This window comes from Vidua macroura, chromosome 5 (genome assembly GCF_024509145.1).
Source record: "Vidua macroura isolate BioBank_ID:100142 chromosome 5, ASM2450914v1, whole genome shotgun sequence".
NCBI classification, from domain to species: domain Eukaryota; kingdom Metazoa; phylum Chordata; class Aves; order Passeriformes; family Viduidae; genus Vidua; species Vidua macroura.
This window is the reverse complement of record NC_071575.1, coordinates 15,096,319-15,109,555: the sequence shown is the minus strand read 5'-3', so window position 1 is coordinate 15,109,555 and position 13,237 is coordinate 15,096,319. Positions and strand designations below refer to the sequence as shown.

The following is a 13,237-nucleotide window of genomic DNA, read 5'->3' as shown; positions in this document are numbered from 1 at the left end:
TAAGAGATACATTAGAGTCTTTAATGTCTTTCTGGCTGGGATCCTCACAAACCAACACCTCCTGATGCAAAACATAATGTTCTTAATCTTGTTGGCCACACCCTTGGATCCCTGATAACACACGATGAAAGTAGTTCTAATCCAGTTTTTAAATTATTTGTAGACTAATGCATCCTGAACTCCTGTTTAGTACCACTGTGATGTGGTACTAAACACAGGAGAGAGAGCTGCATCTAGAGACAGTGAGAAATGTCCAAACTTATTCTAGTTTTACAGTAAAATGTCTCCATTTTAAGAGACACCATGCACAACATTGCCTAGGATGGCACTTGGGATGTACAAACAGGGGGTTATTTACCTATCTGAAAAAGAAGTTCAGCTTCCATATCTAATTTTTTGGTTGCAGATGCTCTGCAAAGATTCAATGCTGATTCTAAATGCCTGAGAGCATGTAGCCATTGCAAGGGATGTCTTGCAGCTGTAGAAGTTACTTTTTCAGCTAATGTGTGTCCTAAAGGAAAAACAAAAAAAAACAAAAAACAGTTCTTTGTAAATTATTTAGCAGACAACCAATTCATGCAAAAATAAGCTAATTCCTTAGAAGAAATGCTGCTACATATTTACTGTTACAATTAAATTCTCAAAAATTCAAGTGATTCATGGATATAAATACAAAGCTATAATAGTGTTTAAGTATTGTTTGATGCCATTGAGGTTTACTTAGACCACTCAGAAGAAGCCCAAGATACACCAATCAAACTATTCATAAAATAAGAGTGAAAATGAACTAAAATTTAGAAATAATAATGAATTGTGTTTTTCTTACCAATTTTCATTTTGACTTGGGCTAGCAAGTTAATATGTGGCAGGTAGATATTCTTTGTGGGTAAGACCAGGCAAGTCAATGTACTGTCTTCTCCTTGCCGTTCAATGGGTTCACCACAATCAAAAATCTATGAAAAGAGCATGCTCAGTAAAATCAAGTTGCAGACAGAAAATTAAATAGTAGTTTGAAAAATAAGTTAGGTATTGCAAAACTGAAGTGTCTTGAAAAGGATTCAATATTCCTGAATTCCTTTACTTTAGTGTGTACTTGTCTTGCAGAAGAGTCTTGTGATGCCAACAAACAATTCTAATGAACCCTTGATTGAATTTAGTAATGTTAGGCTTTGGTTTTTAAAAGAAAACTCCCTAAAATCAGTCTTTCAGTAATAGATCTCACAAGTAACCAAAGTCCTGGAAAGAAACTGTCATTTCTACAAAGAAATCTGACATACAGCAAAGGCCGGAAAAGAAAAATAAATTAGCATGTAGGGGCCAGTCAAACCTTTCATTCACGGAGATAAGACAATGGGGAGACACTGTAAAGTGTCAAGTCACTTGAAGGTTAGCAAGTCTCACAGTTGGAAATTTGAGTCTGAAGTGATTCATATGATTCTTTATTACTTAGGGAAATAAATATTTCAATGGATTAAACTTCTATTTTAGAAAATATGAGGAAAGAGTTTGATCTAAAAACTTTCCTCTATGACCTGTACCAAGTTCAGATAAAAATGCCTATCAGTTTTTCGATCCCAAATAGGTAAATGGTTTAGTGCTCTCACAAAGTTCATGTCTTTAGATTTATTTTTTAATTACATATTTAAATTTTTACATGGAAGTTATTTATTCATATCAATTGTAACAATCTATCAACCTAAAATATCATGCTACTTTAAACAGAATATCCTGATTCAAATTATTCTAAGACACAAAGCTAAGTTTTTGGATGCTTAAGAGTTAGGAATTTAATAAGATCAACATTCTCCCTGAGGTGTTGAGTACGAACATGTCCCTCATTGCAAATGGGAAAAGTGAGTGTTCTGCATCTCTTTAGAAGTCAAACTACCTATTCCTTTTTTCACATCTGGATGTGTATTTTGCAACTATTCAGTATTTTTATATTCTGTGTAAACACCAGACTTTACATATGAACATGTATGATGAGTATGGATAAAGAGTTTGGTAAGACGAATGACTTCTTTACACTATTCTAATGTATTTAAAACTGAAGTGATCAGTTATTAAGAGTAGCCCTTCTCAATATCTGATAAAATAGCTTCCAGGATAAATAATTAAGGCTGTTGTAAGGATTTGGAAATGCACCATCATGTACTCACTGCTTTAATGGTAAGCTCATGTGCCAAAACAAGTAAGTTTAATGGTTCCAGTGCAGAAGAGCAATGTTCTGAGTCTTCTACTGTTTGCAGTGGCAGTATGTCTGCCAGTAGAAGCATACTTTTCACAAGAGTCAAAGAAGCTGGCAGGGAAATAAATGTATCCTCTTGGAGTAAACCAATGATATTCTGTTTGGACACAGACAACATAAACCAGAGTCGTTACTATATTCCTGTCTATTTATGAGGACAAAGCACACAAAGTGAAAAAAAATCTATTTTAGAGGCACTATTTCAAACTTATTTAATGCTGCCATCAGCTGTTCTGACTACACAAAAAATTCATCAAAGAAAAGTGAACATTTTTTCCTTTGTGTTCAAACCTGCAAAAGAAGTTTAATGTCTGCCACAGGACGTTTTTCTTGCAGGTCAAGAATAACAGCTTGCACCATCATTTCAGCCTGAGTCTCAATATCACCAAAGGCTTCTGCCTCTAATATTACTTCTTTTATCACACTTCTGCGCTCAGCCACATCATTTCCTTAAAGAAGAGAACATATGAATAGTAAAAATGCAATAGAAAAGACTTTATTGTGTGTTCTACCATTCTAAAGTATTTCTACACCAAAAAGTTACAGAAAATATGACATTTTGAATTCCACATTGCACATGTACCATTTCATCAATTTTGTGTCAAATTTACTTTTAAAAGAAAGAAAAATAGCTTAGTTTCTAAACAGCACTAGGTCTAAATTCATCCAAATGTATGCTTTTTATGCAAGCCACCAACATGATTAAGGTATTTTATATCTGTTCTACTTATCCAAAAACCTGATTTTAGTTAAAATTGCAAAATAGTAACAGTCTGCATAGAAATTAGCCAGAACTTATTAAGTAAGAGTTTGGCAACAGACTTAGACTGATTTTGGAACTTAAGTGAGCATCAGAGTTGTTCATAGAACCAAGGAATGAAAAACATTTTATTCATAACCAAACTTAAAAAAAATGTATTTTGCAGTATCTCTCTTAAATCCTTACAAAAATTATCTGGAACATTTTTAGGAGCTATGTAGGGATATTTCATTTATTTGACATAGAAAAAGCAAAAAATATTTTGAGACTTTTAAAACCAGAAGTACTCAGCAACAGCGCTTTTTAAAACAACCATACTTTCTTAATTACACGAGAACATTTGAAACTTTTAGACACAATTTTCAAAACATAATGACCATTAAATGAAAATTACTATAATACTTTATGTTTTCATGTTCTAGGAGAGAATGTGCTCATAAATATATTTCCCTTATTGGATTGGATGAATTTAATACAAATAATTGTTGAGTGATAATACAGCCACAGACTTAATGCTAGTATTTTTAAACTATGAATAAGAATTGTGTCTGTATAGGCTCATTTGCCCATTATAATCCCATTAAAATAATGCCCGTTAAAATCTAAAGCAAGAAAGTGTAGTACCTTTCATATCACCAACACCATGTATCTGTGTCACGAGTGCAGTCACTAACATTGCTCGACACCTCAGCCACAAATGTACATTCACGTGCCCTTGTGCTGTTACACGAGGAGGGAATGAAACACCTTCCATGGCAGAGTCCTAATAAGTCCCAAAAGCAAGAAAAATATTACTTTCTGAGTACCATACTTTACTACAAACAAGGCAATAGGGCAGCCTTGTTAAATTATTACGAATATACTACAAATAATAGTAACATTCTAAACAGAAATTTATTTGAAGATTAGATACATATTTTTAATAACAGGAGGCCATTTATTATTTAAATTTTAATATATATAAAATAATTTAAAGCATTGACTAATAAACCACTTTTTATGTGAGACTCCATAAATATATCTATATACTATATTTGTTATGAAGAACAATTCAAAGACTTTGGATTTTATTCAACTCAAACAGGAACATTACACAAACTTCTAAGGCACATAAAAGCCTAATTTTAGAGCAAAATCAGTATCCATTTCTGGTACCTCAGTAATGACTAGAAAAATTTTTAGTTTTTGATTTCTAGTTTTTTGTGTTTCTGTTGTTTAGAAACAAATATTAGTGTAATGTAGTAATGTAAGTAGTAATGTAGTAGTGTAATGTAATCTACAAGTGTCTGTGAGAATTCTCAGCTCAACTCCTTGTGCTCTCTTCATATATTCTAAAAACTCTTTCTATTACTAAAATTCTACACTCCATATTCTACTACTTGTTTCAGCAAGCAATCACTGGACAATGCACCACGTGCATTTTACTTATACAAAAAATCATCATGACTGACTTGCATTGATGCAAATGAGGAAAAAAATATCTATAGCTCAGTTACTGGCTACAGGACCATCCTAAGAAAAGAGAGGAGCAAGTGCAGAGAGACAGAAGCCCCTGATAGGCAAGACAAAGTGTTGCTTGTCCGCGTGAGTCAATTTAACTCACTGTGCACTCAAGAGGGACTGTGTGGTGTGTGACCAACAGCCTTCCCAAAGCAAAGGTCAGAATCCCTGTGTGTTGGACAACAGAAGTCAGCTGAAATCTCGCTCCATGTGGAACACAGCAATTATGTGAAATGGTCCATCTGGCTCTTTGAAAGAGAATTCAGTTTTCAATCAGAAAATCTCAAGTACCTTAACTGAATAATACAAGATTTTCAACTGATAGCTATTTTTTCCCTTCCTTTTTGTTTGAAGGGTTTTAAACAAAAGAAGATTTTCAGTGCTGCCATTTGAGAGTAATAGAAATAACAACTGTAATTCCTAACCTCATATAAATTATAATGATGACTACAGACACGTTGAGCACACCTTAAGCAAGCAGGTACCCGAAGTATGTCAAAGATATTTTTTTCCCCAGGTTAATGGTAACCATATAATACAAATGACTGCTTTGTTCTAATATTATGAAAATCACTCAATAGTAAATAAAAGAAAGATTCATATACAAAGAAAGATAAGTTTAAAACAAAATCCACACATACCAAACACTCCCTTTCGTTCTTTTCTTCTTGAAAATGTGCTACGTCCACGCTAAAAACTTTTGCGTCTTGGAGAAGTCGAATTGCAGAGAAAGCCAAAGCAACACTGTGGTATAGAGCAATATTATTTAAAAATACTAATTATATTTGCCCCTTTAAGATTTTATTAAAATAGATACTTCATTTTTTACTATGCCAGAGATGTAAATCACCAGTTGCCAATTTTTGCTTCAGTAAAATATTATTACACTCAGACTATTTTCTGAATTTGTAGGCACTGCATTATGAAAGTGCCAAAAGAGCAGTACGAGAACAAGTTTTGCCAATAACAGACATAACCTGATAATATTTCACTGTTCAGGTGGTCGGGCATGGGAATAGGTTGCCCAGGTATGTGGTGTGTCACCATGCCTGGAGGAGCTTAAGAGACATCTGGATCCGGGTGATAAAATTTAGTGGTTTAGGGGTCATTTAGGGGTTTAGTGGTTTAGGTGGTGATGCTGGGTTGATGGTTGGACTTGATGAGCTCAATGATTCTATTATTCTATCAATAGCATATAAGCTCAAATATATTCTGTTGGAGCAATCAAAACAGAACTCCATTATAATTTCCAGTTACACACAGAATCATAGAATCATTTTGGCTGGCAAAGACATCTAAGATTGTCAAGTCCAACTTTTAGATCTAGTCAAATCAGTAGATCAAGACCAACCATGGCATATCTGTCTTTGGGGATAAGTTCTTAGAAATTAGAAGATGCAAAACCACTGAAAATTACAAGATATAGTAGGAGAGTTCTATATCATCCACAACTAAGGTTAATACCTTTATCCTTAAAAATTTTCCAGGCTATGCATTAATCCTTTTGTTAAATCCACATGGTCAAATACTCACAGGATCTTAGTAAACACCACCAAGGTGATGAGGCAAAACCTCATCAGTAAGAAAAAACATGACATTGCATCTATTGTACTCCCCGCCCCATATCCTAAATTCTTTTCTGGAGTTCACTCTAACAGCACCTTTGAAAGATACAGACACGATTAGGACTGGTGCAGCATTCAACCCTATGTGTCAAAAAATGATGGGCTTAGATCTCAAAATATTGTCAGGTTTCTTAAAATACTAACAACTGGGATTTTTGTCTTTTTTTTCTGTCTTTATAAGCACTCAGATACCCTCAGATAATGTTCCATTTGCATTACATGTACAAAAATGTGTATCTACAGCAGCAGACTTTGTGAATACAATTATTTCATTATATGAAGACATCTGCAAAGCAAACATAGATAGAAGACCTTTTTCATACTAGGAATTGTTATCCAGAGAACACACTACTCAAAATATTCTGAGAATTGCCAAAATCAATGTCTCTTTGTATTGGTTTCTCCCAATTGCACATTTTCCTCTATGTCTGTAAATCTTTTCTTTTATACATCTTCTCTAAAACATTTTTGAGTTTGGTTTCAGCAGTTATTTGTTTGGAATTTTTTTAAAATTCTACACGTTCTCTGCTCACAGAAACATTTTTCTAATAATTCTAAGCTACCAAAGAGTATGCCTAGCTCACTACTTAAAGATTTTTTTTCAGCAGGTTAATTGTTAAAAATGTATAACCAAAGTTCTTATCTATGCTGGGTTTTTACATAGACTCTCTTTACATAAAGACTGGCTGCTATGAAGCACATAAAACAATAGAAAATAATTATTAACACCTTAAAGTCCTTTTTACACTGCCAGAACAGTGCAAAGATCTTTTAATGCAAGAGAGATTCAGGATCTGTGTGAATTTACTGCTTTTGAGATGTTCTTGACTAATGGTTGCAAAGGCAAAGATCTTGCACAAAGAATTCTGAACAAGAGCTGAACTACTTCTAAATTACACACATTATTCTGTCAACATATGTATAACCACAGGATGGATAACCTCCTGTTAAGATAAGAGAGCAGTTTAAGTCTTCCTGTCATTTCTGATTCTATCCTCCTTGCTGTTTTTGTGATGCAGACCTGGATGGATTACACCAATTCAGCACAAATATACCCCAAAGTAACAATGAGAACCAAAGCCGTTAATATCTTGGCTTTTACCTTTCAGAATTCAATCCTCATGAATCTCCTTCATCATCCCTTTACCTCAGTTTTATTCAACAAAATGAAAACAGAATAAATCAATGTTGAATTTGATGATAGGTTTCTCTCTAACAGCAGAAAAGGTGAAACAGGATTTGCTTATAAAAGCAAACAGAAAAAAGTATAATGCAATAATGTACCCCAACTGCTTTTTTCAAGAGTTCTCCCCTGAAACCAAGGCATCAAAGTTAAAATTACAGCAAAATCTGACTTTTCTTAAAACATCGATTGAGATGCTATGGTTCACATCTCAAATACCTTGGAGAAGGTACAGCACCTAAGAGTATATACAGGTTATTAACAAATATTAATCTAAATTCCTCAGCACCACTGCCTTGAGTTAACTGCTCTTGTCAACATTTAGCAATATTGAAAATGAGGCTATTTTTACCTACATGCTTACACATAAATTTCTTAAGTAAAATATGGACCACAAGCCCAAAGATTAATATATGCCTTGTTTTAAGTCACCATTTATTCACATAAGCAGAGAAGCACACATTTGGGTAATTAAAAAGTTCACATTTATAGGACAGATACCACGTAAGTACTCTCCTTGAGATCAATGAGATTAGTCCTATACATAAAGTTATTCTGAAGCATACATTTTTTTGCAAGACAGAAGCTTGTAATGCAGAAGCTTCCCTTGATGAAATTTTTGTGACCCTCTTCTGCTGTCAACAAGAGTGATGTGTCTATATATTTCCCTTGACAAAATACACATCCTTTTATCAGCTGAATCAGAAAGTGACAAGATGATCAAAATAGGAAAGTACAGCTGACTATAACAGTTTTACCACTAGGTCATTTTGCCAAAGGAAAAAAAAAAAGATGAATTTCTGTAATATCATGCAAAGTTTGATTTCTAGGCTGGCAGGCAGGAAACATTCAGCTGTCGGAAGAAATATTTCATTTGTATCTGAGGCAGACATATCAGCAGCTTCCATGGCAGTGCAATAAAACTGCAAAATAGGTTAAAAAAAACCCAAACTGTTACTTTATTTTTGATGAGTTTTTTCCCTGATACTGACCACTATCAATATATAAGACCCACTAAACAAACACCCATCAAAAACTTGGGAGTCACAAATAGTGATCTATACAATGCCTGACATCCATTGAAATCCTCAATATTCTAAAAAAGTTTCTTCAATCCGAGACAAGTTATAAACCAACAGAGAAACTACTCTCTAGGATATAAACCTCATGGCAAAATGAAGGGTCCTGCATTCAAATGTCTTGCATACACTGGAACCAGTTCAGCAGGGTGAGAATGTCTGAGACAGGACTCTACTAATGCAGATTTTACCCAGCCTAGTATCAAGCTAAGATTGCACACACAATATTTCACAAGTGTGCATACTGCTCCTTGATTACTAGTATACTGACTTTATTATAAATTCAGGACACTCAAAAGTATGATGAGGTGACTGTCAGCAACTGGTGGATTTCTCCTTGACAATTTATAGTAAATTAATCTAATTCAAAAAGCACTGAAATAGATCTCTATTTCATGATGAGGAATGTCCACAAATAACATACAAACTTTTACTTTGCATCTTCCCTAATGACATTATTGCTAAATTATTACATTCCTAATATCTGAATTTTTGGGAAACTGCTTTCTTTTAAAATAAAATACACAAGACTTGGGGGAAAGACCACACTGTAGAATGTTACTGTTTTCAGTTCAGTAGGCTATACAGCACTGTGAAGCTCCTATCCTTGTTAATTATTTTTATTGCTGAACCACCACAATGCAAAAGAAATTGTGCTATTTACAAGGTATAGATTTTGAGAGTTTTTATTCAGCTAAGAGAGCTGAGAGAAGGAAGGTGGCTTGTTTTATCACAGAATAAACAAATTTTTTTAATTGGGTAAAAAAATCCCACTGAGATTGATTTATCTATTGGCCTGATGAGCTACCTACCACTTCATCAGCAATCTTCACCACTATTTCAACAATAAAGAAAGGGTTAATTTTTTTTTTTTTTTTTTTTTTTATGCTTACAGTACTATAAGATTTATTGTAGCAATTCTGGTGTGTTTAGTCAGATTAGTCCTAACAAACATTACAAATACTGATTACATTGTACCAAATCTCAATCTAGTCTGGCAGGTGATGGTGCTACACTGCAGTATGCTCCATCTGTAGTTAGCAATTTGTACGCCCAAAGATTTTTCCCTCTAATAAAAGATGAGATAAAAAGAGCTTCACACTGATAAAATTATCATGCATTGTAAAACTAACATCCTTCTTACACAAATTAATGTAAAATTACAGGTATGCTAGACAAATTCTCCTAGGTAAAAGACCAAAACAATGCTTGGAATTTAACATCCATAAAGAGTTAATGTATTTCTGTATCTCCAATATATTCCAAGAATGTTAAAATTGTAACTTCATTAAATTCTCCAAAAGAAATCAGAATCTCAAAAGAAAATCACAGAATTTGGGAATGTTAATTTGGAGAAAATATCAGGCAGATATACAGAGATACATAGAGATAAATCAGCCACAGAGATAACAGAACAATATTTTAGACACTATAACTAACAACATGCTGCTAAACAATGCTGCTAAAATCTTCTTTTAATGTTTACTTCAATGCTTTTTAATCACTGTAATTAAAAAAAAATAATGCTGACGTTTTAATTTGAAACTAATAAGTATACCAAGAAGAAATGTTCCTTTAGGACAGAAATACAGGGCATTCTAGAACAAAGTAGAATTCAGTAGTTCAGAGATACAATTAGTGCTCTGTTGTACAGTTTAAAATTATAAGAACACGCATGGTCTAACATATCCGGACTTTAACCAAAATCATGACGATTGCAACTTTTTCTTTGTTTTTATACAACACTTTATCACAAAAACATCTCACAGAGAAATCGTAACTGATTGTCTGGGGTGACTGAATCTCTGGTCCTATAACTGATCATCTTTTAAAAAGCAAAATAAAGCAATAATAAAAAAATTAAATGCCTCTGTATCTTACATTTGTAAATATACTAATGGAGTTGTTACAGATAACTACTAAGATTTACAATATTGAGGTAGTAATAAAGAAATTATTTTTTTAATCACTGTGGTGAAGGCTGTGCAAGATAAGGCTGTTCATATAGTATTACTTACCTGAGAGCTGCTTGATGCTTTTGCTGAGAAATAGAAGCAAGTTCAAGTTTGGCCTCAATAAGAGCCTCTAAATCTTCCACAGAATACCGAGATATGTCTCCATCATATTTTTCCTGTATGTCCTGTACAAGATAGCTCAGACTTTCTCCAGCTTCTGTCAATAAAATCCCCTAGAGAAGAACACAAGGTTGTATGATTTCAAAAAGTAAAGAAAAAAAAAATTATTTACAAATATTTCTTTTCTGTATAGCCAGCTTTTACTGCATCCTAAAATAAATCAACTTAAGTGCAATATGCCTTTTCTATAAATGGGGGTGGGGTGGGTAATTCTGCTTTTGTCAGGTTTTCAGAATTCTGGTGTTTAGTTAGATTAGACCTATGTGTGTTTAAATCAGCAACATCTTAACTGTGTCTGTACTATTGCCATGCCTGCTTAACTCCATATTTTAAGGCTTAGCAATGCTATTCATTAATTTCCCAGTCTTTAAATAATAGCTATACTTGATAATGTTATACTATACTTCTCACTATGCTTAGTAATTTTTAACAATAAATACAACATTAAAAACAATATTAAAGACATCAAAATAAGTATTACATTCTTTATTAGCTATATTTTACATCCTTGTGTGCAGTATGTACCCTCAAAGTTCAACTACAATTTACAGTCGTTCTGATCAAAAAATCTGTAGGAAGCTGTAAAAAACACATCTAAAAAGAAGTTAATTTTAAATTAAATCTCAATTGTGGAGCTTTCAGCAGAATTAAAAAATAATTTAAAGGCTTGTATCATCCAATACATTACTTTGATTAAAATTCAGAGCTCGACTTAAAAAAATCACAAAAATCCCAAAACATAAAAACTCCTCCAAAAGAATAGAATAGTTAAAAAAAAAATAAGAGTAAGAAATATATTATGCCTCTTAAATGAGCCCTATTCAATTAAAATGAACATATAATAAAACTCAAGTTTCTAGTGTATGACCTATACTAACTGCCATACAAAATCATCCTCCCTTCTCCAGAAATACTTTTTGCATTAGTTTGTTTGTAACAATGGCCAAAAGTAGATACTTCCAAAGTGGAAGGCCCCTCTGAATAAAGAATATGTCAGCCCTTAATTTTGGTCTTTTTGTGATGTGAAACTGATAAGCATAAACTTTACAATTAAACAAAACAAAATCCAACTAAACAAACTCCCTTCAAACAAAGAAGCTAATAAGCTGCGGTATGTTTTCTTCAAAATAAAGTACCAGAAAGAGCTACATGAAAATTTTAAAATATTTCACATATGAGAATGGTAGAGATTCGTTTTTTATTTGTATAGTATATTGCCCCATCAAAGAGTCTCTGACATGTTCTACAGATCGAACCTTCTGAAAGGACATTTCAAGATAAAATCTTGAAAATCCCATTGTCTTTACCGTTTATGCTGAAATAGTCACACTGAGATCTGATTGTGGAAATATGTCCCACCATTTGAAAAATGATGCACCAAAAATGAAAAATTATTGCATCAAATTGTGAACACTTCGTGCACAGCTAGTCAGACTACAGTCAAATTGGAAAAAGAAATTTTTAGTCTCCTTTTTCATACCATCCTCTCATCATAATTTCTGTCACATTGAAGGCATTAGCAATGTTTTTGGATCAATCTGCATTTTCTTAATCCTTTTCTCCTAAAATCAAAATTACCTTCAGCATGGCCATATTTAATTCATCTTTACAGTCAACAAGGTGCACCATTCTGTCTCTTTGTTCCTGTTGTCTTGAATTCTGATCAGCATCAACTGTCAAATACATTGCAGATAAGATTCAGCTAACAGATGCAGAACCAAAGCATTCTTAGTAATTTGAAGAACATAGTCCTTTTCTCTCTACTTACAACTGGGACTTTCAACATCAAAATAAGTAATAATGGAACTAATTAATAATAATAGTAGTAGAAGAATAATAAAAGAACCTAAAACAAGTCTTACTGCTTATTTCAATAATGACTGCATTTTTTCAGCAACATTGAAAATTAATACTGTTCATAATGTGACATATTAACTCAGATGCAGTTAAAAGTGAAAAAGAATTCTTGAAACAATGTAAATAAACTTTTCCACCATCCTTATAATTACCTTTTAGATTTGATGCTGTTGTTTTGCTTGGCTCTGGCAAGCCATTGTTGTCAACAGAATATACCATTTTTTCAACTTTTTCAGGTATATTATTTATTGTGGCAGCAAGACAAATTATGAGATGCATTTTGGCTAAGGTTAATTTATTCATAATTTGTTGGTTGCATAGTGGCACCACTGTTAAAGACAGACTCCAATTTAATGTATCTTCCAGTACCTACAAGAAGGTTAATAATTGGGATTATTTGAAATTACACATTTTACATTTTTCTTGTTCAAGACATATTCTGTTTCTATTAATAATGACACAAATCAACAACATGAATAATATTAGTAATAGTCTCATTTATTATGAGTGAGTAGGGGTTTTTTCCCAAACTTCCCCCTTAATAGCACTTGCTACAGCACCAGAGACTGGTTTTACAGCAGAAAGTGCATCTATGAAGTTATAGCTATTATCACTGCAAGTTCTAGATTTCTGCATTGTAGGTGAATTTGTAGTTCAAAACTCTCAACTCAAAGAAAAGTCTGCTGTAAAGAAAGGAAAAAATTCTGTATCACAGAATTTTAGCATATTTCATAGACTCTTTTGTTATTCAATATAGTGTCCTTGTTTTATCATGAGTTTAATAGTCTCACTTTAGATTAATAAATTTAGAAGTTGAAAGTCTACACAGATTTGCAAGATCACGAGACCA

The 13,237-nt window shown here is 33.1% G+C and overlaps 1 protein-coding gene across 1 annotated transcript in view; it reads right to left on the bottom strand.

Moving 5' to 3' along the window:
* Window positions 1-13,237, bottom strand: part of CFAP54 (cilia and flagella associated protein 54) — a 101,765-nt gene that overhangs the window by 18,069 nt on the left and 70,459 nt on the right. Inside the window, exons 50-58 of the mRNA XM_053978379.1 lie at window positions 12,540-12,756; window positions 12,109-12,203; window positions 10,414-10,583; window positions 5,150-5,252; window positions 3,633-3,771; window positions 2,540-2,697; window positions 2,160-2,345; window positions 827-953; window positions 359-511 (exon numbers count right to left, since the gene is read on the bottom strand). Of these exons, the coding sequence (XP_053834354.1) occupies window positions 359-511; window positions 827-953; window positions 2,160-2,345; window positions 2,540-2,697; window positions 3,633-3,771; window positions 5,150-5,252; window positions 10,414-10,583; window positions 12,109-12,203; window positions 12,540-12,756 (1,348 nt within the window). The remainder of the gene's footprint in view (window positions 1-358; window positions 512-826; window positions 954-2,159; window positions 2,346-2,539; window positions 2,698-3,632; window positions 3,772-5,149; window positions 5,253-10,413; window positions 10,584-12,108; window positions 12,204-12,539; window positions 12,757-13,237) is intronic.